Source organism: Arvicola amphibius, chromosome 5 (assembly GCF_903992535.2).
Source record: "Arvicola amphibius chromosome 5, mArvAmp1.2, whole genome shotgun sequence".
NCBI classification, from domain to species: Eukaryota; Metazoa; Chordata; class Mammalia; order Rodentia; family Cricetidae; genus Arvicola; species Arvicola amphibius.
In genome coordinates this window covers 61,578,661-61,600,830 of record NC_052051.1, presented here as the reverse complement: position 1 = coordinate 61,600,830, position 22,170 = coordinate 61,578,661, and the positions used below count along the sequence as shown (strand labels likewise).

Here is a 22,170-nt window from a genome sequence, read left to right as displayed (position 1 = left end):
TTCTCATCAGGTGTGTCAGGCTGACAGCTGAAGGTATCTGTCACTGACAAAATTTCTTTTTATGGCTTCTGATTTCTTTTTTTGAAGTTGGAAAAGGAAAGTCTTAAAGGGCAAGGAAGATGAAGGGGGAAGAGTGAAAGCCATGGTTCAAAAGGTTAAGAGAGGAATTTTGAGACAGCACCAGCTTTTGCATATTTACCCGGTGTGGGCCAGACTCATAAGCTTCACATGTTTGGTCCCTTTATACAAACACTAATTATTTTCCAGTGTTTAATTCACTTAGGTTTTGAGTCTGTGTCTACTCTTTACTGTAACTCTTTCTCCATACCATATATGTAACAGACCTTCGTCAAATGATGACCAAGTTCTGTGTAGAACTTCTGAAACCACCTCTAGCCATTCTTCAAATATGAAGAGTGGTGTTTTCGAGGGTGGACTGTGAAGACGTGGAAGGGACAATATCTGTAAAGCAGTGAGAGGCCACTTACTGGTTGAAATAGTTCTGGGGAAATAGGATGGCAGGGGAATGGGTGACTCCGCTTCCTGCTCACCTGCCTGACTCTAAGAAGTGGCGTGCTGCGGGGAGGGAGAAGACTTGTTCATTGCCGATTCTCTAATGAGACGGTCAGGAGCTCTGGATGAGATTCTTGGCTCTCTTGTATCGAGTACATTTCCAGCAGAAGACTTCTAGCTTTCAGAAACGGAAGGCGTTCTTGGTTAACCCACTGCCAACCCTGAGAAGTAAGTTTCTTCACCTACCCAAAGATTTCCTTAGGTCCCACACAGCTCCACCTTTCTCTGTTCTTTGAATGCTTTGCATAGATGGGGTGAGGTATAGGGAACCAGAATAGGGCAGCTTTCAAACTAAAGCAGATGGCTTGACCGGCTCTTTCACAAAAGGTAGAGACCTGGGTTGAGCTGACCACAGCATCTGTGAGGTTTGTTTCACCTCTCCTTCTCAGCTTTCTTTCTCCTGTGGCTTTTTCTAAGACCTTTCAGGAAAATTCTCACCTTACCGTGAAGAGTCAAACTCAGACCCACCAGGAAGTGGTTTTTTTTTTTTCATTAAGATAGAGATCTGATCTGCTTTTGGTAGGATGGAACAAAGAAGTCATATTATAAACTACTGGGAGAGATGAGAAAGATCTGCAAAACCATTTGGAAACTGGGTGAAGGCATAATCAGAGCTCATTTTACTACCATCCATACTTTATATGTATCTAAACATTTTTCTGATGAAATGGTTTTTAAGGAAGATCTCAAAATTATTATTACTATTTCTCTGTTGTTTTCAAACTCTTTACCAAAAAGGCAGCTTATGTTGTTGCTTTATACATGTGTGTGTGTGCGATAACAGAGCCCCATGAAGCCATTACCTTCCCGGTATGCTTTCCTGCTCTCTGCTCTGCTCGGTTGATGTTTAAGATGCTGTTGGAACCTGTGCGACTGATGCCAAGATTGATTATGTCCCACAATTTGAAAATTACAATTAGAGAGAATATCAAATCATCAGTCAGATCTGGTCTGCAATTAAACATCTGTCTATGGATCTGTGTCAAGAGAAAAGTAGCCTTAGGAGGAGGGATGGAGGGGAAAGAGCAGTCCTAAAATTCTAGCCTCCATTTTTGGAAAAGTCAAGCCCTCATCTTGGGAGCAGGTGTCATCAGGGATTGGTGAAAAGCGAGTTCTTCACAAGCTGTCAGTTCTGTGAATGAGGAGCCACTGCCCACATTTTCATTCATTTGTTCCTAGAAGGAACTCAGCATCTAAGCAGCCACCCCTCCTCTCTGGCCTTCATGGCTTTGCTAATGTGGTATTCATCTCCTGTCTGTGCGTGTTTCTCTGACTTGACCAGGTTGTGAATTATATCCTGCTCTCTCTCTCTCTCTCTCTCTCTCTCTCTCTCTCTCTCTCTCTCTCTCTCTCTCTCTCTCTCTTCCTCATTCCCCTTATGGTGATACCACCACCAACCAGTGTGATTAACATAAGTTTTATTCACCAGAGGGAAGGGAGAAAACATGCTGAAAATTGCTTAGCACGTAAATCCCATTGTAGCAAAGGTCAGTGAAGCCAGAAGAATGCAGACGTCTGCAGAAGAAGTCTGACATCTAGAGGAAAGCTCTGAATACATTTAACTTTGGTACTTACAAGTGAAGTATAGAATCTGCATTTAGTGAATTTTATATACTTTATATTCTATGTGTGTGTGTGGAATCTTTGGTAACTGAAAAAAATATTTACATTTGGATAAACTACTCCTTCTACTCATAAACATTATTATTTTGCTGAGGAGGGTATTGCCGTTCCTCCAACTGCAAAAGCTGTATTTCCTTCAATATTAAGGTTAATGAGGGCTGGGGCCCTGTAATCTACATGAGTAGGTTAATTCTCATGTGTCCTAGATAGTTGAGAGATTTGGAACTTCAGCTGAGGGGGGATACATACATTGCCAAACTGAACATGCATGCATGCAAAGGAAGGAAGTGAAGCTGTGTGCAATGCACCTCTGTACCTCAGCTTCCCTTTCAGCGGAGCCCAGATGCTGAGCAAGAGCACCCTTCCCCCCGTGCATGAAGGAGAAAAGCCAGTTCATAAGCTTGAAACCATTCTGAAGAAAAGCTGTTGCATGATTCACGCTTTGATTATGTGATAGTCGGAGAGAGGTTTACTAAAAATTAGCTGAGCTGTTATGACATTGCTGACAGGACTTTCAAGTGTTAAGTAAGTGTATTTTAGAAGTGAGGATGTGGCACAAATCGATCTCCTGCCTCCATCCAGGATATGGATGTGAAGTTGCTACTAAAAATGTCTTCATGAACAAGGCATAAAGTTTGAAGTTTCAAAATATCACAACTAGATGAGTCTATTCCATTTGGTTCACTTAAAACATGCTTTGCCCGAAAGTAAAGGAAGATAACCATTCTCGTGACTTTCTTCCTCATTCAGGCTTCCCGAATGGAAGAGATGGATGCCAGAAAAACAGCAAATGAGACAATGACTCCCACTCATGGTAAAGGCGTTATCATTGCCTACAAATGTTTAGATGGCTCCAGGTTTCTTTTTTACTAGAGGTTGATAATCTATAGTTTGAGAGCCATCCTCCTGGCAGGCTCAGTTCTAGACACTGCTGGAAATAATTTTTAAAAGCAGAATCTAGTAGTAGAGACAGAAAAGATATAGATTAGTGAACATGGTATTTTAATGATGAGCAATGTGAAACTCTAAATCAGACAGAACTCACTATAGTGACATACAGTAATGCCCAAGCCTGAGGTAGAGAGGATTGGCTTTGAAAGTAGGAAGCAATTTGGGAGGTACCTTATTTTGATTTTGGTGCTGACTATTGGATATACACAGTCGTTTGAAACCATTGAATCATGGGCACTAAATAGGTCCATCTTTAAGGATTTTGATTCATTACTCCATTGAGAGTTTTGTACAGCGTGTTTTGATCATATTCAGCCCCTCCTCCAACTCTTCCCAGTTCCATCCCCTTTCCGACATGCCAAATTTTGTGACATTTTTATTTTAAAAATCCATCAAGACCAATTTGTGCTGCCCAAATGTTCTAAAATGTGTTGCCTTTCACTGAAGCGTGATCAATTTACCCAGAGCTATCCTCATAGAGGAAATGGTTTCTCCCGATAGCTAACAATTGCCTTGGGAGGAAGAGATGTGGTATAAATGCTCCGTTTAATGCGGGACATTTTGCAGTTTTTTATTTTCTGTGCCGTGGCTATCTGTGGGTCTCTTTGTTAATCACCATTTACTACCAACAGAAGTTTCTCAGATGAGGTTTGGTTGATACACTGATACATGAGTATAATAAGTCATTTAGGAGTTGTTTTGATTCTAAGTCAATTTAGCACTATAAGAGTAGTAGGCTCCCCCCTAGGGCTTGTCATATTTCTATTCCATTCATTGTGCCAGTTATGGGTTTCATCTTGTGGAGTGGGATGTAAATCCAATCCCAAAGCTCTCGCACATACATGCCCCAAGAGTTAAAAGGAGTTACCCTATAACAGTGCAACACCCTTATTAGACACGAGAGACTAAGAAACAAGGAGCCCCGTCCATGGAATGGATTGAAAGAGTACATTTTTGTGGTATACAAATTATATCTCAATCAAGTCACAAATCAGAAGAGCTCTGAACTGAGCTAATATGAGAGGCAAAGCAATGGAGATCCAGTTGATATAAGTGCTCTTGGTGTGGGAGAATTGTCTGTATTCTGTCAATCATGTTTTAAATAAATGCTGATTGGCCAGGCAGGAGGTAAATGTGGGAAAACCAGACAGGAAATAGAAATGATACAATGAGAACAGGAGAAATCTGGGAAGGAGGAAGTTGATTCCTCGCACTCCTGCCCAGATCACAGAAGCAGCAGGATGTGATCTGCCTCACTGCAAAAGGTATTGAGCCACATGGCTAAAATAGATCAGAAAAATTGGTTAATCAAGATGTGAGAGTTAGCCAGTAAGAGGCTAGAGCTAATTGGCCAATCAGCTTTATAACTTTAGAGACCTATGTGTGATTTTCTTTGGGGCTAAACAGTTGTGGGGTACCGGGTGGGACAGAAATCCAAACAACAGAAACCCCTTCATGTTACAGTTCTCAAGAAGACTTTCAGCTGTGGGAGCTGTTAGGTTTGTGGCTAGTGCTGTGGTCTGAACTCCTGCACTGGCCTCCTTGGGCCAGGTAGAGTGAAGACCAAATCACTCCTGCTTGCAGCCATGTGATCCAGCTGAACCCAGAAATAGAACACTTCCAAAACCTGAGACTTCACAGTAACCAGTTAGAGGGCCCTAGTCCATCTGAGACAGTATGATAGCAAAGTCCCTTCCCCTTAAACCTGCGAGAAAAGTTCTTGTGAAGTGACCAGGTTTGTTCTTCATCATGTCTGTATGTCGTGAAGCCCACCGACTCTCAGGAGATGCTGCCCGATTCGTGACAAGCCAAGTCAACCATGAAATTCAACTGTCGTATTCCCAGGGGTCACACTAGGAAAGGTCACTGGTGCCTTTCTTACTTTTCTTTCAACAGATAGCAAAAACTATCATTTTTAATAATATAAAACTCATCATATGGACATAGCATCAAACTACCATTTAAACATGTATCTTTGAACCCATAGATGAGTGTGTCTCTCAGTCACCATCAGAGAACCATTGTGCAGTGGGTGGCAGTTAATATAGGAACTCACAACTGGTTGAAGTGCAAAGAGCAAGTATCTGTGGAATGCTCAGGCATAAAGGTGATATCTATGTTATGGTCCCCTCCCCTTGTATCCAAAGAATGATTGTGGTTACACATAATCTGGATATACACCACCAAGTTTGAACTTTACACTTCAAACAGGTGAATTGTGCAGTGTCTGAATTATGTCTCAAGGATGTGCTTGTTTTAAGATGACAACATAATCCTGTAGTAGCCAGAAAAGTAAGGAAACTTTGGTCAAATGCCAAAGCACAGTTGGTTGGGTAAAGCCCTTCATTTTTATTTTCTTCATATCATACTCACCTGTTAAACCAACAAGATACAGCTAGGGTAACTTCGGAGTGACAGTTTCAGTCACAGGGCAAAGGAAAATCTAACTGTCCCCACTCTGAAAGAGCAACAAGATTTCCATTTCTGTTCATTTATAACCTTGGATAACCTGAAAAACTTCCTTAATTCAAATAAAAATCATGAGAAATTGCCATACTGATTTCAAAATGGCTGTACCAATTTGCAATGGAGAAGTGTTCTCTTTACCGTACTTCCTCAAGACCCAGCAATACCACTTTTGGGTATATATTCAAAGGATGCTCAATCATACCACAAGAACATGCTGCAGTTATGTTCATAACAGAATTATTTGTAATAGCCAGAACCTGGTAATGACTTAGATGCCCCTCAACTGAAGAATGGATAAAGAAAATGTGGTACATTTGCACAATGGAGTACTACTCAGTGGTAAAAAATAATGACATCTTGAAATTTGCAGACAAATGGATGGATCTAGAAAAAAAAAACATACTAAATGAGGTAACCCAGACTCAGAAAGACAAATATAATATGTACTCATTCATGAGTGGCTTTTAGTTAAAAAAGCAAAGAGAAACCAGCCTACAGTCCACAACTCTAGAGAACCTGGACAACAAAGAATACCCTAAGAGAGACATACATATATCTACATAGGAAGGAGAAAAAGACAAGATCTCCTGAGTAAATTGGGAGTATGGGGAATAGAAATGGAGAAGGGAGGAGGGGAAGGGAGCACAGAAAATATATAATACAATAAAAGCATCAAAAAATAGTTCAATAAAATAAATAAAAACCATGCTTGATATTTATTATTCTTGGTGTATTTCTCATCTAGTATGGAATCACTTCACAACCCCAAAGTGAAGAAAAGTTTGGGGTTCATAGATTGAGTAACCCAATGTAAAAATAAGGTGAGAGCAGGCAAAATGAGGCAATTACTACCAAAATATTGGTGGCTAAACAAAAGCATCGTGTTCCTCACTAAGGGTTCATGTTTGCAGGGTGTCCACTCATTATCATCCGTGGGGGCCCACTGATGGAGGCTTTCATCCAGCACAGGAGGACTGCAGTCAGTGTTTGATTGTGTAAGCTAAACCCATTCTCTTCAAGTTTGAAGATAATTTTAATTTTTATATCTTCCCTATGGTGATTTATATTTGGAGTGAATACCAATCAGGTTCTTCTTGTTGACTCCTTCATTTCTACCAACCTACAGTTTTCTTTTTAAAGCTAGAAGGTTTCTACTGTATTTCAATGAGGGAGTTCCCTTCCATGCATTAAAATCAAACTAGTTATTATAGCACAATGGGATTAACACTCCAGGGTAAAGATACAAAAGGAAATGCGGCTACCCCTTACTGTAAGATTTAGAGGTTTAAAATAAGTTCCCTTCAATTTGAGAGGAGACTCACAGTGGTGTGAAAAGTGCTTTCTACATGGAGATTTCAAAAGACCCAGCTTAGATTAAAAAAAAAGAAACCCAAATGCTGTATGATGTAAAATCATAGTAATTACCAGCTGAACTCCTTGTTAAGTCCCATATCATGACTTTACATTTCTCTTTATTTTATGAAGTTACTTACATCAGCTTCCCCTCTGAGAAATGAAGGAAAATCTAACTCTACAATCTTGATCTTTTGTCTAGGGACACTGAATTCTAACTGTCCCTTGTTGAGGTGTATTAGGCAAGGTTCTCAACACGAACATAATGTACATGCACATGTGCACATGTGCCTGCATTCACACACACAGCAGGTTTATGACTGGTTTACATTATAAGGGCTGGTTCATCTGTACACTGAAGACACAGAATACTTGGTAGATAGCTGCTCAGTCCATGATGCTAGTTGCCTTTGAAGTTCCAATCTGGTATGAGAAATTTGGGTACTTCCCGACAAGTCATCAACATTGATTCTGTGTTAAAAGTGATGCTTAAGTCTAATGTCAGTGGGAACAGCATATGACATGGTTCAGGGGATTGGATGTAGGACCCTGCACATGGTAGACAAGTGCTCTACCATTGAGCTACATCCCAAGGTCAAAAGTGAGCTTTAAAAATCATCTGCTTGATGTTAACAGCAACAACAAAAACAATTTTAAGATGGCTAAATTATTTGAACAATCAAAAGAAATATGAATATAAACATTCAACAAATATTTCATATCACCATCAGAGAAATGAGAATTAAGACCATAACTTGACTTCATGCTGCCCCAGTTAAAATGGCTATCATGAAAAATAATATTACTGGCAAGGTAAACCATAGGTGGGTCTGGTAGTCTGAACGTAATTGACTCCTATAATCTCATAGAGAGTGGCACTATTAGGAAGTGTGGCTTTGTTAGAGTGGGTGTGGCCTTGGAGGAAGTGTGTCACTGTGGGGGCAGGCTTTAAGGTCTTTTTCTAAAGCTTCATTCCACGTGACAGTTAGTCAACTTTCTGTTCCCTGCAAGATGTAGAACTCTTCAGCTACCTCTCCACCACATCTGCCTGCATGCCGGCATGCTCCCATAATGATGACAATAGACTGACCTCTGAAACTGTAAGTGAGCCAGTCCAATTGAATATTGTCTTCACAAGAGATGCTGTGGTCACGGCATCTCTACACAGCAATAGCAACCCCAACTAAGACAGTGGGAATGTGAATTCTAACCCTGATGGAGAACAGCATGAAAGCTCCTCAAAAGCTAAAAGTAGGACTGCCACGTCATCCAGCTACGCCAGTATGAAGGCAATCTATCAGAGATCATGGCATGGCCATGTTTGTGATGGAATTATTCACAATAGCAGTGATACAGAATCAGCCTGGGGCCTCAACAACAAAGGGATGGATAAAGAAAACCAAATGGGACATCTATCTGCAGGGAAATGTTTGGAACTAATGTATATTAAGTAAAATAAACCAGATACAGAAAGATAAGTACCATATGTTCTATCATATGTAAAAGCTAAAAAAAATCTTATTGAGGATTAGTGATGAATTGAACTTTGGAGGGAGAAAGTGAAGTGAAGCTGGATTTGACTAGTATGTGCTGTGTGCATATGCTGAAATATTATTCAGAATTGTATTAACATATAGGATTAATATATCTTAAAGCGGAACTAAATATTGAAGTATATTCTTATCTGTATAACCCATTAGCACCTTTTGTCATACTGAGAATTTAAACTTCTTACTAGCGTGTGAAGACGCCATGTGACCTGAATCCTAACACCTTCCCAGCACGACCTAGGTCTCCCTCTTTGGTCCTCACTGCTTCCGGGCAGTAGTTGTCTCCTGCTTCTCTGTACACAGCATATCTTTGAGCATATTCTCTTTACTGTCAACGTTTCCCACTATCCTGGTCTTTTCTAAGAGGTATTTTCTGACCCTCTTATCCAACTAGATGCTTCCTGTGTGTTAGAGTCTCTCATTGAACATTATTCCTTCTCTGGAGCTCTGGATATTTATTTGGCTATTGGCTGTTCCCTCGCAACACACATGCGCGCTCGCACACACACACACACACACACACACACACACACACACACACACACACACACACCATACCATTGGACTGTAAGTCAAACAAATGCAGTGGCCATATCTATTTTATCTCTAGGAGCTACTAGAAGAATATATTGACTATGTAAAGCAATTGAGTCTTTTGCCTAGGTTTATACCTATTTTTACAGATTTTTTTTCCTTCTCTTCAAGACATTTGTACACTTGCAATAAGACATTGACTCGGGAACGTCTTATGGACAGAATGAGTTCATGGAGATAGCATGTTCTCTGGTTTCCAGCTGCCCTTGTTGGGGAAGAGATGGGCTGGGCTGCTGACAGGGTCTATACAGTCTCAGTTACTAACAAGCAGTGTGGCCTAAGTCAAGTTGATACCTCTTTTGGCTTCAGTTTCTATCAGTCACATGGGAATAAATACTGGATGCTGACTGGACGCTGCTTCTGTGTATGACTCAGTCCCCAAGCCTTGCCAAAGATCTCCCTGGAATGTTTGCTGGTATCACCTTCAAAGGGGGTTTTTAGTTTGTTATCCCAGTGGCTGGTGAGTTTGTAGAAGGATCTTAATATTGCCATGCCCAGAATATGGAAGGAGCCTGTATTAGTCTACCAAGACTGCCCCAAGCAAATGCCCAGCCTGGACTACTTAGAGACCATGTCTCATGGAACAGATGAATGAACAAATGAATGAATGAGTGAAAAAAGTGCCAGTAATTTTGCCTTAGGGCCTAAAATAGTAAATCAGCCTCAGTGCTCTACATATTCTATTTCCTTCAGTAATTTTTCTTTTCCCTAATTCTACTCTCTTGAATATTTACAAATAGGTCTATAGAAAGGCCTATTTCTCAGTTCATAAAATAAAAAAATAGTATTTGGAGGTATGAAAAAGTACTAACAATAGCTTTTTCATTGTAATCAGGGAAAAATATAAATAATACAAGATTCTGTATATAGCATTTTAATAGAATCCATTACTATAAACATATAAATTATTTTACCCACATGAAGGTACTTTTTTTAAAAGCCATGATTGCTTTGGTACCTTTCTTGAGCACAGTCTTTGAAAGAGTCATCTGTCCTAGTCTCTTATATCTAATTTCCAAGCATAGATAAGAATACCAAAGTGTAAGGTAAATCTATATGATTACCATTTTGAATACAAATGTCAGACACTAGTTCTTAAAGCTTTTACTTTTAACAAGAAACAATATACATCTTATGTCTACTTATAAATAGAAATACCGAGAGATCAGATCCTAGTAAATTATGTATCATTACACTATCAATACAATATTTAGATATGGAATTTATAACATGTATGTACCCGACCTGAGAGGTGAAGGAGACAGAAGGGCCTGCATACACATGGTCCAAATATGTCTTCTTGTGATGCCCAGCTTTCAAAGCAACCCATTTGTGCTATAAGATAGTGCTAAGGGAGAAAATCTAAAATGACATTTATGCCTTATCTAAAGAAAAGGCCACTGAATCAGATTACTATGCACGTATTATTGCAGAAAATACCTTCTTCTTGGCTAAATATAGAACTCCTAGCTCCTTAAGCACAGATAATATGATCTGATTCAACTTTCTGTCTCCTGACCCTCCTTCTGAACCTGGTCCAGAGTCAAGGATCAAGAGACACGTTGAAAATTGATGCACACAAAGACAAAACGATGACCTTGGATGGTAACGACAGCAGCAGTCTCCTAAAGATGTCTAAGGAGCCTGGAGTGCTCTAGATTTTGAACCCAGACATCGTACAGGGCAGAGAATGATAGAATGGGGATACCCATGATAAACTATGACCAAAGTTAGAAAATATGCTTTTAGAAGCAGTGTCACCTTAGGTGTCAAAACATCTGAGTTCTGTCTTAAGTGTTCCACAGGCGAGCTGTGTAACACTGGTCCAGGTGCTTAATTTCTGCATCTTGATTCTCTCAATATATGAGGTTTAATTAAGCCCATCAAACACTCTGTGAGCTCCAACAGTTCATGCACAAGATAATTTGAAAATGAAGAGATTTTGAGATTCTGCAATCAGGTTGGAACCTACTTTTCACAATTAGATTTCCTAAAATTCTTCGGTTCTCATTAGGCGGCTTTATGTCTGGTCCCTTAGCTTCTTTCCCATTCGCTCCTGCTGGGCCTTCCTCCCTGCTTTTCTAATCTAATTCTAATTCCTTTTTTTAAAAGATTTATTTATTTTTTAAAGTTTGTGCCCATTGATATTTTGCTTGCATGTATGTCTGTGAGGAGGTTCCAGATCCCCTGGAACTAGAGTTACAGACAGTTAGGAGGTGCTGTGTGGGTGATGGGAATTGAACCCAGGTCTTTTGGAAGAGCAGCCGGTGCCCTTCACCACTGAACTGTGTCTCCAATCTCTGCCTAATCCTAATTCTTAAACAGACATCTGTCCATCAGCTGAAGTCCAAGGTCATGGATGTTTGGGGTTTGCATGTGACGAGTCTAAGGACAAAACGAAACTGACCCTGATAGACGCTGTTCCCAGCGTTCTTCCCAGCATGCTTTGACCCTGGTAGACTCTGTTCCCAGCATTCTTCCCAGCATTCTTTATGGTTCCTTAACTTCTTGCCTCTGACTTTCACATCTTCATTTTACGTTCTCCAATAATACTCCAGGATTGCAAAGAAATGACCTGGCTGCAAGTCTGTCCTGTAAATCTATCACCAAGTAGAAGTATCTGGCTTTTTCTCCTTATTTTGAAGATGCTGACACTCAGTGTCCTAAATTTGTTTAGGGAAAATCTTCTTAAAATTTCTACTTGTGGTCCCTTTTCACCTGAGATTTGTGTGTGTGTGTGTGTGTGATCCTATACCTATGTAAGTAGATATACAAATCATAAAGATAAAACATAGGGGAATTTATTTTAAGATATTTCTTTGACATATTTATGTATATATATACCACTTATTAAAGATGAAAGTAATTTTACATATTAACAAGATGATTGTGCTTATTTATCTTTATATGAAGAATTAAATCTTGGCTGAATATTTGATACTGTAGGACACAGGCTATCGTCAGTCTTTTCCAGAAGTGACCTATATTTTGATTTTTGTAACAATCAGTTTTGACAATGCCATTTTTCATAAATAGTGCAAAATGGTAGATGTACAATGAGGGCCATTTCAGAAATTGCTGGAAGTTCTGTTCTATTCCCAGGTCAAAGTTCCTTCCTTTAATAATTTTTTAAAATAAAACTTGTTAGCAACTCAGGCTGCAGCTTTAAAAATCAAACATGTTTAAATAATATAGTTCAGTGATATAGTGACTTGATGCTTATGTGCTCAGGACAGTAGAAAAATATTAAAGTCTATAGTCAGTAATTAAACTACTATGTTTAGATAAGAATAGGAGACTTTGTACATACAATGAAAACAGTACATTCATCACGTACAATAGTCTTGAATCTGAGCTGTTTCAGGCAGTGTTTGTTGGTGATCCCTGAAGTGATGTCAGGCACAATGTGAAATACGTACATTATGTACTCAGAATCCATGTTGCAATGAAGTCATGTGATACAACACAGACAATGGCTGTTACATACACCTTGGATTCATGATGTGGGAGAGTCTTCTGTTTGAGTTGATTTCATTGGCTAATAAAGAAACTGCCTGGCCCATTTGATAGACCGCCCCTTAGGTGGGTGGAGTAGACAGAACAGGAAGAGGAAGTGAGGTAGAAGGATCAGTAAGATGCTACGCCTCTCCTAAGTTAGACAGACTGCCATGCCTCTGCTCAGAAAGAGAGACGCGATGAAGCTCCAGCCCAAGATGGACGTACGCTAGAAACTTCCCGGTAAGGCACCATTTCGTGGTGCTACACAGATTATTAGATATGGGTTAATCAAGATGTGAGGAAGAGGCTGAAACTAAGGGCGAGGCAGTGTTTAAAAGAATACAGTTTCCGTGTAATTATTTCAGATAAAGCTAACCAAGAGGGAGCCGGGCGGGACGAAAAGCAGGCCTGCCCGCCGAGCTCCACACTACAGAATGGCGCCCACGTGGATAATTGAATCCACAGAAAGCCTGAGAAACTTGGGAAAGAATAGAGTAAAGCATGTTTTCTTGGTAGCAGCTATTTCTCGGGTTTGGCTTTGCTTGCTAGAGGTAAGAAAGCTCTCTCATCTAAGAGAGGCTTTCTGACTCAGCTTTAGCTGCAAAACCATGCAGCTCTTTTAAGAGGTCCTGCTAGAAACACTTAAATGGTGTTGATGAAAAGCTGAATGCATGTTTTTCGGTTTTCAGCTGTAGCAAGAAAAAAGTTGTGCTGTTTTAAAATGCTGGCTTTCTGGGCTGTCCTGCCAGGGCAAACTCTGACTCTTTCAAGCAGGCGGTCGTGACTATGGAGCTTTTGAGTGTTGTTTAACACTGTTGCAGCTTGCTTGCTGGCAGGGACCTTGAACTGCCAAAGAGTTGTGGTACCTCTGCCATGAGGCTGGAAAGCTAAGGAATGAGCTGGATCTAGCCGCCAAAGTCACGGCTTTAGTCCTACTGATATTGTTTGGTAAAGTAAAGACTCATGTAGTCAGAAAGAGAGATATACAGTAAAAGAAAAATTCAAAGTCAAAGAAAATGTCTAAGTGTTTTACACCGTGTTAAAAATATATGCAGGCTAAAGGTTAAAGTTCTTAAAAGTAAAAAAAAAGAAAAAGAAAAAGAAAAAAAAGGAAGTAGTTTGTTGTGGTGGTACACACCTTTAATCCCAACACTTGGGAGGCAGAGGAAGATTGACCTCTGTGACTTCAAGGTGTGGCAGCACACACCTTTAATCCCAATGTCTGGGAGGCAGAGACCAACAGATCTCTGTGAGTTCTAGGTGTGGTAGCATACACCTTTAATCCCAGCACTTGGGTTGCAAAGGCAAGTGGATCTCTGAGAGTTCAAGGACAACCTGGTCTACAGAGTTATTCCAGGACAAAGATATACAGAGAACCTGTCTCAAAAAGTAAAAGTAAAAGCAAAAATAAACGAAATAGAGGTTAAAATAAAGCCGCACAAAGATGGAAAATACACAGAGAATCTTGATACTGTATGCTATTATGCTCTTTTTGAATTGTTTGAATGCTAAGGAAGGAGCAACAGCTGCTAAAAGATATTTGTTTACAAATGCTGCTGAACTAATCCAAGAAAGATATCTTGAAAATACCTTGACTTCAGGATTTGGATCTAAGGACATGATGCTTTGGAAAGAAGTTTCTTTTGTTTTTACAGAAAATGAAACCCTGTGGATTGCTTCTATCCCAATATGGTATGACAGACCACGGCCTCCTGAAAGGTTGCTGTGAACACCTTCAGAAAATTACTTCACCCAACTGATGACTGAGATGAACCTGGCACACAGGTTACACCATGAAAGATCTGATTAACAGCGTCCCCATTCAGCAGGAAGCAGTTTGGAGAGAAATAACTGCGCCCATGTTTCCAAATATTGTTTATAAATGTTCTTTTACATTTAAAGGGGGATATGATATAGATATGAATAATTTACATTGATATGGATTTTGCTTTAGTGATTTAAATTTAAGGTCAATTTTGTTTTATGTATATGTATTTCTGATACTGATTAAGGTATTGTGATTGTGTAGTTCATTTTAAAAATGTAATGTATATAGGTTGTTAATGGATAGTCAATAATAGTAAAGCTTATAGTCATGTTAGTTAGATTTTCTAGATATACAGAGATATATTTTAGATAGGCATTCCTAATATCTTTCAAAGACTACAGAATATTCCACTTAAATGTTTTAATAACTTAGGGCTTTTCATGACAATGAGACTTGCCTGCTCCTGGCATCACCATCTATTTCAAGAAGATGATGGGCATCAAAGAGGCTCCTTATGGAGTTTGATAGCCATTGGGCAAGAAACTGCTCTTGCTTGGACTGTTGCATAAACTGGACACAGAGAACCCACAGAGAGGACTGCTGAACTTGCCTAAATGTGAGATGATTCTTTGGGGTTCCTGACTCATGAAAGAGTCTGAGAGACATTCTGCAGGACACAGTAGATACTGACTGAACTGCCTTTGAAATTTCCTGCTTCATGGAAATGTCTCTGGATACTATGGGCCTGAAGGCTGAAGATGGATGCCCCAACAGTACAAAGGAACTTTGGGTGACTGTCCAGGCAGCGAGATGTCTCTATCATTTCTAGAGTTTTGTAAGTTGCTTATTTCTTATTTACTTAGGTAATATTATATCCTTCTGGAGTCTTTGATGGAGTTGAAGAATGGATAGATAAAGTTTTCCTTTGTTATGATAAAAGATAAAATGGATATAATATTGTAACTAATTCTTACTTGATAACTATTTTGTTATATGTAATTTTACTATGTTAAAGTTAAAGCCTTTCTTTTATTGTTTAAACAGAAAAAGGGGAAATGATGTGGGAGAGTCTTCTGTTTGAGTTGATTTCATTGGCTAATAAAGAAACTGCCTGGCCCATTTGATAGACCGCCCCTTAGGTGGGTGGAGTAGACAGAACAGGAAGAGGAAGTGAGGTAGAAGGATCAGTAAGATGCTACGCCTCTCCTAAGTTAGACAGACTGCCATGCCTCTGCTCAGAAAGAGAGACGCGATGAAGCTCCAGCCCAAGATGGACGTACGCTAGAAACTTCCCGGTAAGGCACCATTTCGTGGTGCTACACAGATTATTAGATATGGGTTAATCAAGATGTGAGGAAGAGGCTGAAACTAAGGGCGAGGCAGTGTTTAAAAGAATACAGTTTCCGTGTAATTATTTTGGGTAAAGCTAGCTGGGTGGCCAGGAGCTGGGCGGCGAGAAGCCGGCCCGCAGCTCCCCCCACTACAGATTCATTTGATATCTTACTTGGAATTCATTTGGTCATTGTGCATTCATAAGCCGTTTACTGTTGCCAATGTTTTTTACAACCTTCATATAACCCAGGTTCAAGAAACTGAGGGACAGTGTGTATATGCAGTAAGACAAAGTACCACTTGGTAAGTAGACCTTCTCGTTTCTTACATAGCCTTCAAAAAGACATGTGGAGGCTGGAGAACTGTGTCAACAGTTAATATCCTTACTATCCTCTATAGAGGACCCTGGTTTGATTTTCAGAACCCACATTGTGGCTCACAACCATCGGCAATTCCAGTTCCAGCAGATTTGATGATTTTATGCCCTCTTTATACCGCTGAGGGATCCAGGAATGTTCATGGTACACAGATATACAGGCAGGCAAAACCCTCATACACATAAAACAAAATAAATAAAACTAAAAAACAAACAAACAAGAAACCCAGACAACTGAAGAATACAACAAAACAAAAGAAAGGCCTAATTTAAAGTAAACTTTGACTGTCTTTTTTTTTCTTTTTACCAATGTGTGTGTTTTCTATAAGATTATAAAATATGCAAGATGTGCTAAAACAATTTGCAATACCAAATATAGTAACTAATTGTAGATAACCGTGTTGTCCATCTTCTTTACTTACATCTACAGAACTAAACTGAACAACTAAACCACAGAACTAATCATGGCTTCTCACATTCAAAATATATTCATGATTCTATTCCAAAACACGAAATCAAAATATAGTGCTGTGTCTCCTAGTTCAATGCCACATGAATTTGTTGGGCAAACTTTGTGTTGCTCTAATATGATGATAGTCAAGGTACCTGAACAAATGCCTCCCCCATCCCTCATCTAGGGTACCAGACACCTTTCCCATCCCGGTACTTCTCCCACAAGAAAAAAAGACAGTCTTCTGTAGGTTGCAAGTCCTGGTCTGATTTATTTATAAAGCAATAAATATTTGAAGCACAAACAAACTGCGCGTGTGTAAACAAACTGTACAATGACTGATGAGAGATGGGGGAAGGGGGCTCAGAGGATTCCAAGAAGCACAACACCATCATCCTGAATGTAAGGTAGACTAAGAGAGGGACACCTTAGAAGCACTTGCGATGGACGATGGATGGACCTGCCTCATCATACTCTTGCTTGCTGATCCACATTTGTTGGAAGGTGGACAGAGAGGCCAGGATGGAGCCCCCGATCCAGACAGAGTATTTACGCTCAGGGGGAGCAATAATCTGCAGAAAGAACACAAAACCATCAGTGTTCTGAAGTTCCCAACAACGGAGCAGGCAAGGGGTTTGGGGTCTTCCCAGAAAAAGCATCACAGGTTAACTAACTGATCATAAACAATTTATGGAAGAGATGTTATACCATAAAGCAATGTGGCCACTCAGGTCTAGCAAACTTTCCTATATTTCATCAATTCTCCACTTCTGTGCACCAGGGAATAATACGGCAAAAGCCTAATTGCATGAAGGATAGCTCAAAACTTGGGGCCTTTTAAATGTGTAGGTAAGTTTAGTTATCCCCTCCCCCACCCTATGTTTCAAATATTTACTTAGATTTGCTATTTAGAAGCAGTCTTAAAGGTTCATATCTTGGGGAAAGTGCTAGGAAAAAAAAAAGTCAGGAATAGTGTTAGCCCTAAATAGAAAACTTCGTAAAAGACGGGAAGCTAAGGTACCAGAGAAGGAGGTTGGGAAGCTTGGGTGAGAATATCACGACCTGCCTTTGCCCTCCCACTCACAAACGCTGTCTACCTTAATCTTCATGGTGCTGGGAGCCAGCGCAGTGATTTCCTTTTGCATACGATCAGCAATACCAGGGTACATGGTGGTGCCTCCAGACAGGACATTGTTGGCATACAGGTCCTTGCGAATATCGATATCACACTTCATGATGCTATTGTAAGTGGTTTCGTGAATGCCAGCAGACTCCATACCTAGGAACAAGTTCTCTCTAAAGTATTCACAGCAAATCCAGGCAATGGTGGAGGGGAGAGGGCAGCATGCCTCTGTGTTGGTGAGCTGCCACCATTCATATCTAAAGCATATGTTCTCTCACAGCACACTGTGGGGAACAGGTGGGGACAGAGCTCTCTAAAATGTGCTAATTGATAATCAGTACAGAATGCCAAGAGATAGACAACTGTGTTCAGGGCCTGTTTGGAGTGAACACGTCCTGCAGCCATCAGAAGTGTAGAGAACTATTGCAAAAAGGATCGCACGCGTTTAAGTGAAAATGAACCTATTTTGTTTGGTTTTGAGATGAATCTCTGTAGCCCAGGCTAGCCTTGAACTCAAGGCAATCCTGCTGCCTCAGTTTCTCAGCACTGGGATTGCAGATATGAGCTACCACACCTGGCTTATACTTTTAACTTACGGACTAACGTCAGATTCCAGCTTCTTTTGGAAATAAGTGTATAGGAAAGATATTTGGTGACATCAAGTATCCAGTTACCATAATGAATAGAGTTGTGGTTGCATTTAACGGTGAATAACTTAAAGTCTAGCCTGTTGGTAATGGAACTTGTTGGAATGAATTGGCCGTCTTGAGTAATTGGGCCTGCGCTATTCAGTGACTGCTCAGTCGCATTCTCTGCTGTGAGGTAAACTCGGTGTAACATCCTCAGTCATTTTCCCTAGAGCAGCTGTCTTAGTCTTTCTCTGTACTGAGATATCAGGAGACAAGGCTGAGCCGGGTGAGACACCAGACTGATTCAAGAACCCTGCTGTCCTTCTAATTAAAATGGATATTACTTTGGAAGACACCAGAATTCCTAGAGAAGCTGAACTTCAACACCAGAACCCATCCCTTACCAATGAAAGAGGGCTGGAAGAGTGTCTCTGGGCAGCGGAAACGCTCGTTGCCAATGGTGATGACTTGGCCATCAGGCAGTTCATAGCTCTTCTCCAGAGAGGAGGAAGAGGCCGCTGTAGCCATCTCATTCTCAAAGTCCAGGGCGACGTAACACAGTTTTTCCTTAATGTCACGGACAATTTCACGTTCAGCTGCAGAGATAAAGGGCTTCATAGTCAAGCTCGGAAGAAAGAATCGGTTGTGGGGAAGTAGATGGATCCATCAAGGAAGCAAAACCAACAGGTATATATATGTGTCAGATAAGACACACACATGCGCATGCACACACACACACACACACACACACACACACTCACACACACTTACTCACCAGTAGTGACAAAGGAGTACCCGCGCTCCGTGAGGATCTTCATGAGGTAGTCGGTGAGATCCCGACCAGCTAGATCCAGACGCATGATGGCATGGGGTAAGGCATAGCCCTCATAGATGGGGACGTTGTGAGTCACGCCGTCACCAGAGTCCAGAACAATGCCTGTTAGAAAAGACAGAGGAGAATGAAGCTTCAGCTACAGTAAAACCTGCTTCTGCTTGGATACGAGAAACAAGTCTAGGCATTGCTCTGGACAAAAGCAGATTCCTTAATGCGAAGAATAAAAATGACCATAACGGATGGATACTAACTCTGAAGGCAGCACAGCTTGTCATACTAAATATCGTAGTAGAAAAATTTCCCCAGGACACTTTCAAATGGCCCTCCCTCTTCTCAGCCATTCACATGTTATGTAAGCATCCAGGCATGTTTTTCTCGGGGCCAATCTAACTTAAAATGTGTCTCTCTGTTTGATTCAGACCCCAGAGGGGAATGTGCCCTTGACTTTGTCTGCCCAGGGGCTGTGAATGCTGCATATCACATATCTTGAATAAGGGAAAGAACTAACTCCATGGGTTATTAGACCTTACAATAAATATTCTCTGAAACCAACCTTGGAATTATTGTTACCTCTTCATCTCAGCAGAGACACTTTGCTAGAGAGGGCCGGGGGGTAGGGGCCTTCCTTTGTCAGGTGAAGATTCGGGTTCATAGCAAAGTCAGTGAGTTGAGAATATGATTCAGCGTTTACTGTTCCCTAGCCCAAACCAACCTGTGGTTCTTCCAGAAGCATACAGGGACAGCACGGCTTGGATGGCCACATACATGGCAGGGACATTGAAGGTCTCAAACATGATCTGGGTCATCTTCTCACGGTTGGCCTTGGGGTTCAGTGGGGCTTCAGTGAGCAGGGTCGGGTGCTCCTCGGGGGCCACACGGAGCTCATTGTAGAAGGTGTGGTGCCAGATCTTCTCCATGTCGTCCCAGTTGGTGATGATGCCGTGCTCGATGGGGTACTTCAGGGTCAGGATACCTCGCTTGCTCTGGGCTTCATCACCTACATAGGAGTCCTTCTGCCCCATACCTACCATGACACCCTGTAAAAAAGAAAAGAAAAAAGGATATCATGTTCCCACCAAGTCCAGGCTTTATTAACTTATTTCCAACTCCCAATGCAATGAATAGCTATAAAGTACTAGAAATGCTCACGGTAGAATTAGAAAGTTAGCCTATAATCCGAGTACTCAAAAAGCTGAAATGGGCTGCAACTTTAAGTTCAGCTTGGGCTATAGAGCAAGTACCAGGCAAGCCTGGGCTATAGTGTGGGACCCCCACCTCCAAGAGTTAAGATATAATCCCAATTTCAATGTATCATTTAGAATAAATGTTACACTTTATCTCCGCACAAGGAAGTGTATCTCTGTTAATATCTATTATTAGATGGTAACTGGGGAGGAAAGAATAAAGGGGTTTTATTGAAGAAGCAGAGTCTCTTGGTTTTGAAATAGCATGATGACTTCATTAAGTTACTCACCTTACCACTGATGTCACCTAGGAAATAGACTTCTATCTTTTAGAATAACTGAACTAATGATGTCATCACAGCTTCTAGTGCCCTTAAGAAAAGATTCTGACACCATCCGGTGTACATAGGCTGACAGGCCGCTATCACTCAGATGAAAAGTCAAACCACTCAGAGGATCCTGGAGTGCCCTGCACTGTCCAAGCCTGAGGACTTCCAGCTCTGCTCCCTGGCAGCCTGTCTGGCCAGGCATGCGACAAACCCAGAGAGCATGACATTTCTTTTAATAAACAAGGTGGTATGTCACTATCACCATGGCACTTGCTGCTTCAGTCACAACTGACTTCTAAAAATGCAACACCCAGGAAAGTCCATGACAGGTCAGGGGAGCTCTGTAAACTGGCTGCGAACAAGAGAGAAGAACGTAGATTGGGTACTGCTTAGTTCCGAGTAGTTACATTAAAGTAGTTGGCTGTACTATCTGAACTAAACTGAATGGACAAAGGGTGGGGTGGGGGGCACAGAAGAAATCCACGTTTCAGAGACAGAGAAGAAACAGCAGTTGGGAATCCACAGGCCTGAAATGATGGCCTTTCATAGAAGACAGCTGGACCCATCAACAGGTGTGCCACTGCAGTGGCCTTCTTGGTATTCGGAGGTTGGCAAGGGTTGCTTGAGGTGGTTTGGATTTGTTGCTGGATGAGGGAATTGACCGAAAGGGTCCAGAGTGTGGCTGGGACCATGCTAGAAGGGGCAGAGTGTTACCTGGTGGCGCGGGCGACCAACGATGGAAGGGAACACAGCCCTGGGGGCATCATCTCCTGCAAAGCCGGCTTTCACCAGCCCTGAGCCGTTGTCGCACACCAAAGCGGTGGTCTCCTCGTCGTCGCACATCCTGGCAGGGCTTCTGTGAAATCTGTGGGCTGAGGACAGGAGAGGGGCCCACACTCAGTGCCTGCAGAGCTGGCCTTCTCCTTCAGAGGAGAAAGTGACAGGGCACAGTGGGGTTATTGGACTGTAGAGAGTGGGGAGGCAACCGTAGTCTCCCTTATGCTCAAGACATTAAAAAAAAAAAAAATGGTTGGAAGAAGCCAGGAGACTGTCGGTGTGGCTGAGAGAAGGCTGAAGAACCCACCCACGCTCTCTGGCGGAGAGGCTCACCCTCCACCCCAGCTGCAAGGAGTCACGGTCCTAATCACCCCGGAGTTTTAATGGCCAAAGGGCTGATTCGAGCCCTTTCAGATTTCACCATCTCATCAATAGAAAGCTTATTCTCCCTCCCAAACCTTACCCCAGGAAACGGGGGAAAGTTCTAGAGATCAGTGACCCACAAAAGCTCCGGTGGTGGAATGGAGTTTAATGAGATCCCCAAAACAAAACAAGCCAAAACGACACCAGAAAGTTTGCTTAAAAAAGAAAAACAGCGTGGGATCCACAAGAGCACAAAAGCGCAGTCCCGCAGGGAGCAGGGGTGGGGCAAGGCTGGGACTCACCGTGCTAGGGGCGGGCTGGTTTCTGCTGGGCTGGCGCTGGCGTCAGGCACTGGGTGTCTGTTGCCTGGAGCGGTGGCTTTATAGCACGCT

General features: G+C 41.5%; 1 protein-coding gene across 2 annotated transcripts; it reads right to left on the bottom strand.

The window, feature by feature from the left end:
• Positions 1–16,966: 16,966 nt before the first annotated feature.
• Actc1 (actin alpha cardiac muscle 1) lies at positions 16,967–21,481 on the bottom strand. Of its 2 annotated transcripts, none has more exons than XM_038332252.1 (6): positions 21,353–21,481; positions 19,838–20,162; positions 19,066–19,227; positions 18,695–18,886; positions 17,636–17,817; positions 16,967–17,110 (listed from the first exon to the last, which is right to left on the bottom strand). In XM_038332252.1, the coding sequence occupies exons 1-6, from the start codon at positions 21,479–21,481 to the stop codon at positions 16,967–16,969; spliced, it is 1,134 nt and encodes a 377-aa protein (XP_038188180.1). The 2 variants fall into 2 exon arrangements, with proteins under 2 accessions (XP_038188180.1, XP_038188181.1); XM_038332253.1 differs by having other exon boundaries at positions 19,838–20,033.
• Positions 21,482–22,170: the final 689 nt, after the last annotated feature.

Coding starts and splice junctions, on each gene's coding strand:
- Actc1 (XM_038332252.1), bottom strand. CDS start 21,481: ATGTGCGACGACGAGGAGACCACCGCTTTGGTGTGCGACAACGGCTCA. Junction 20,163..21,352: donor TTGGTCGCCCGCGCCACCAG/GTAACACTCTGC, acceptor TCTTTTTTACAG/GGTGTCATGGTAGGTATGGG. Junction 18,887..19,065: donor GTACTCCTTTGTCACTACTG/GTGAGTAAGTGT, acceptor TTATCTCTGCAG/CTGAACGTGAAATTGTCCGT.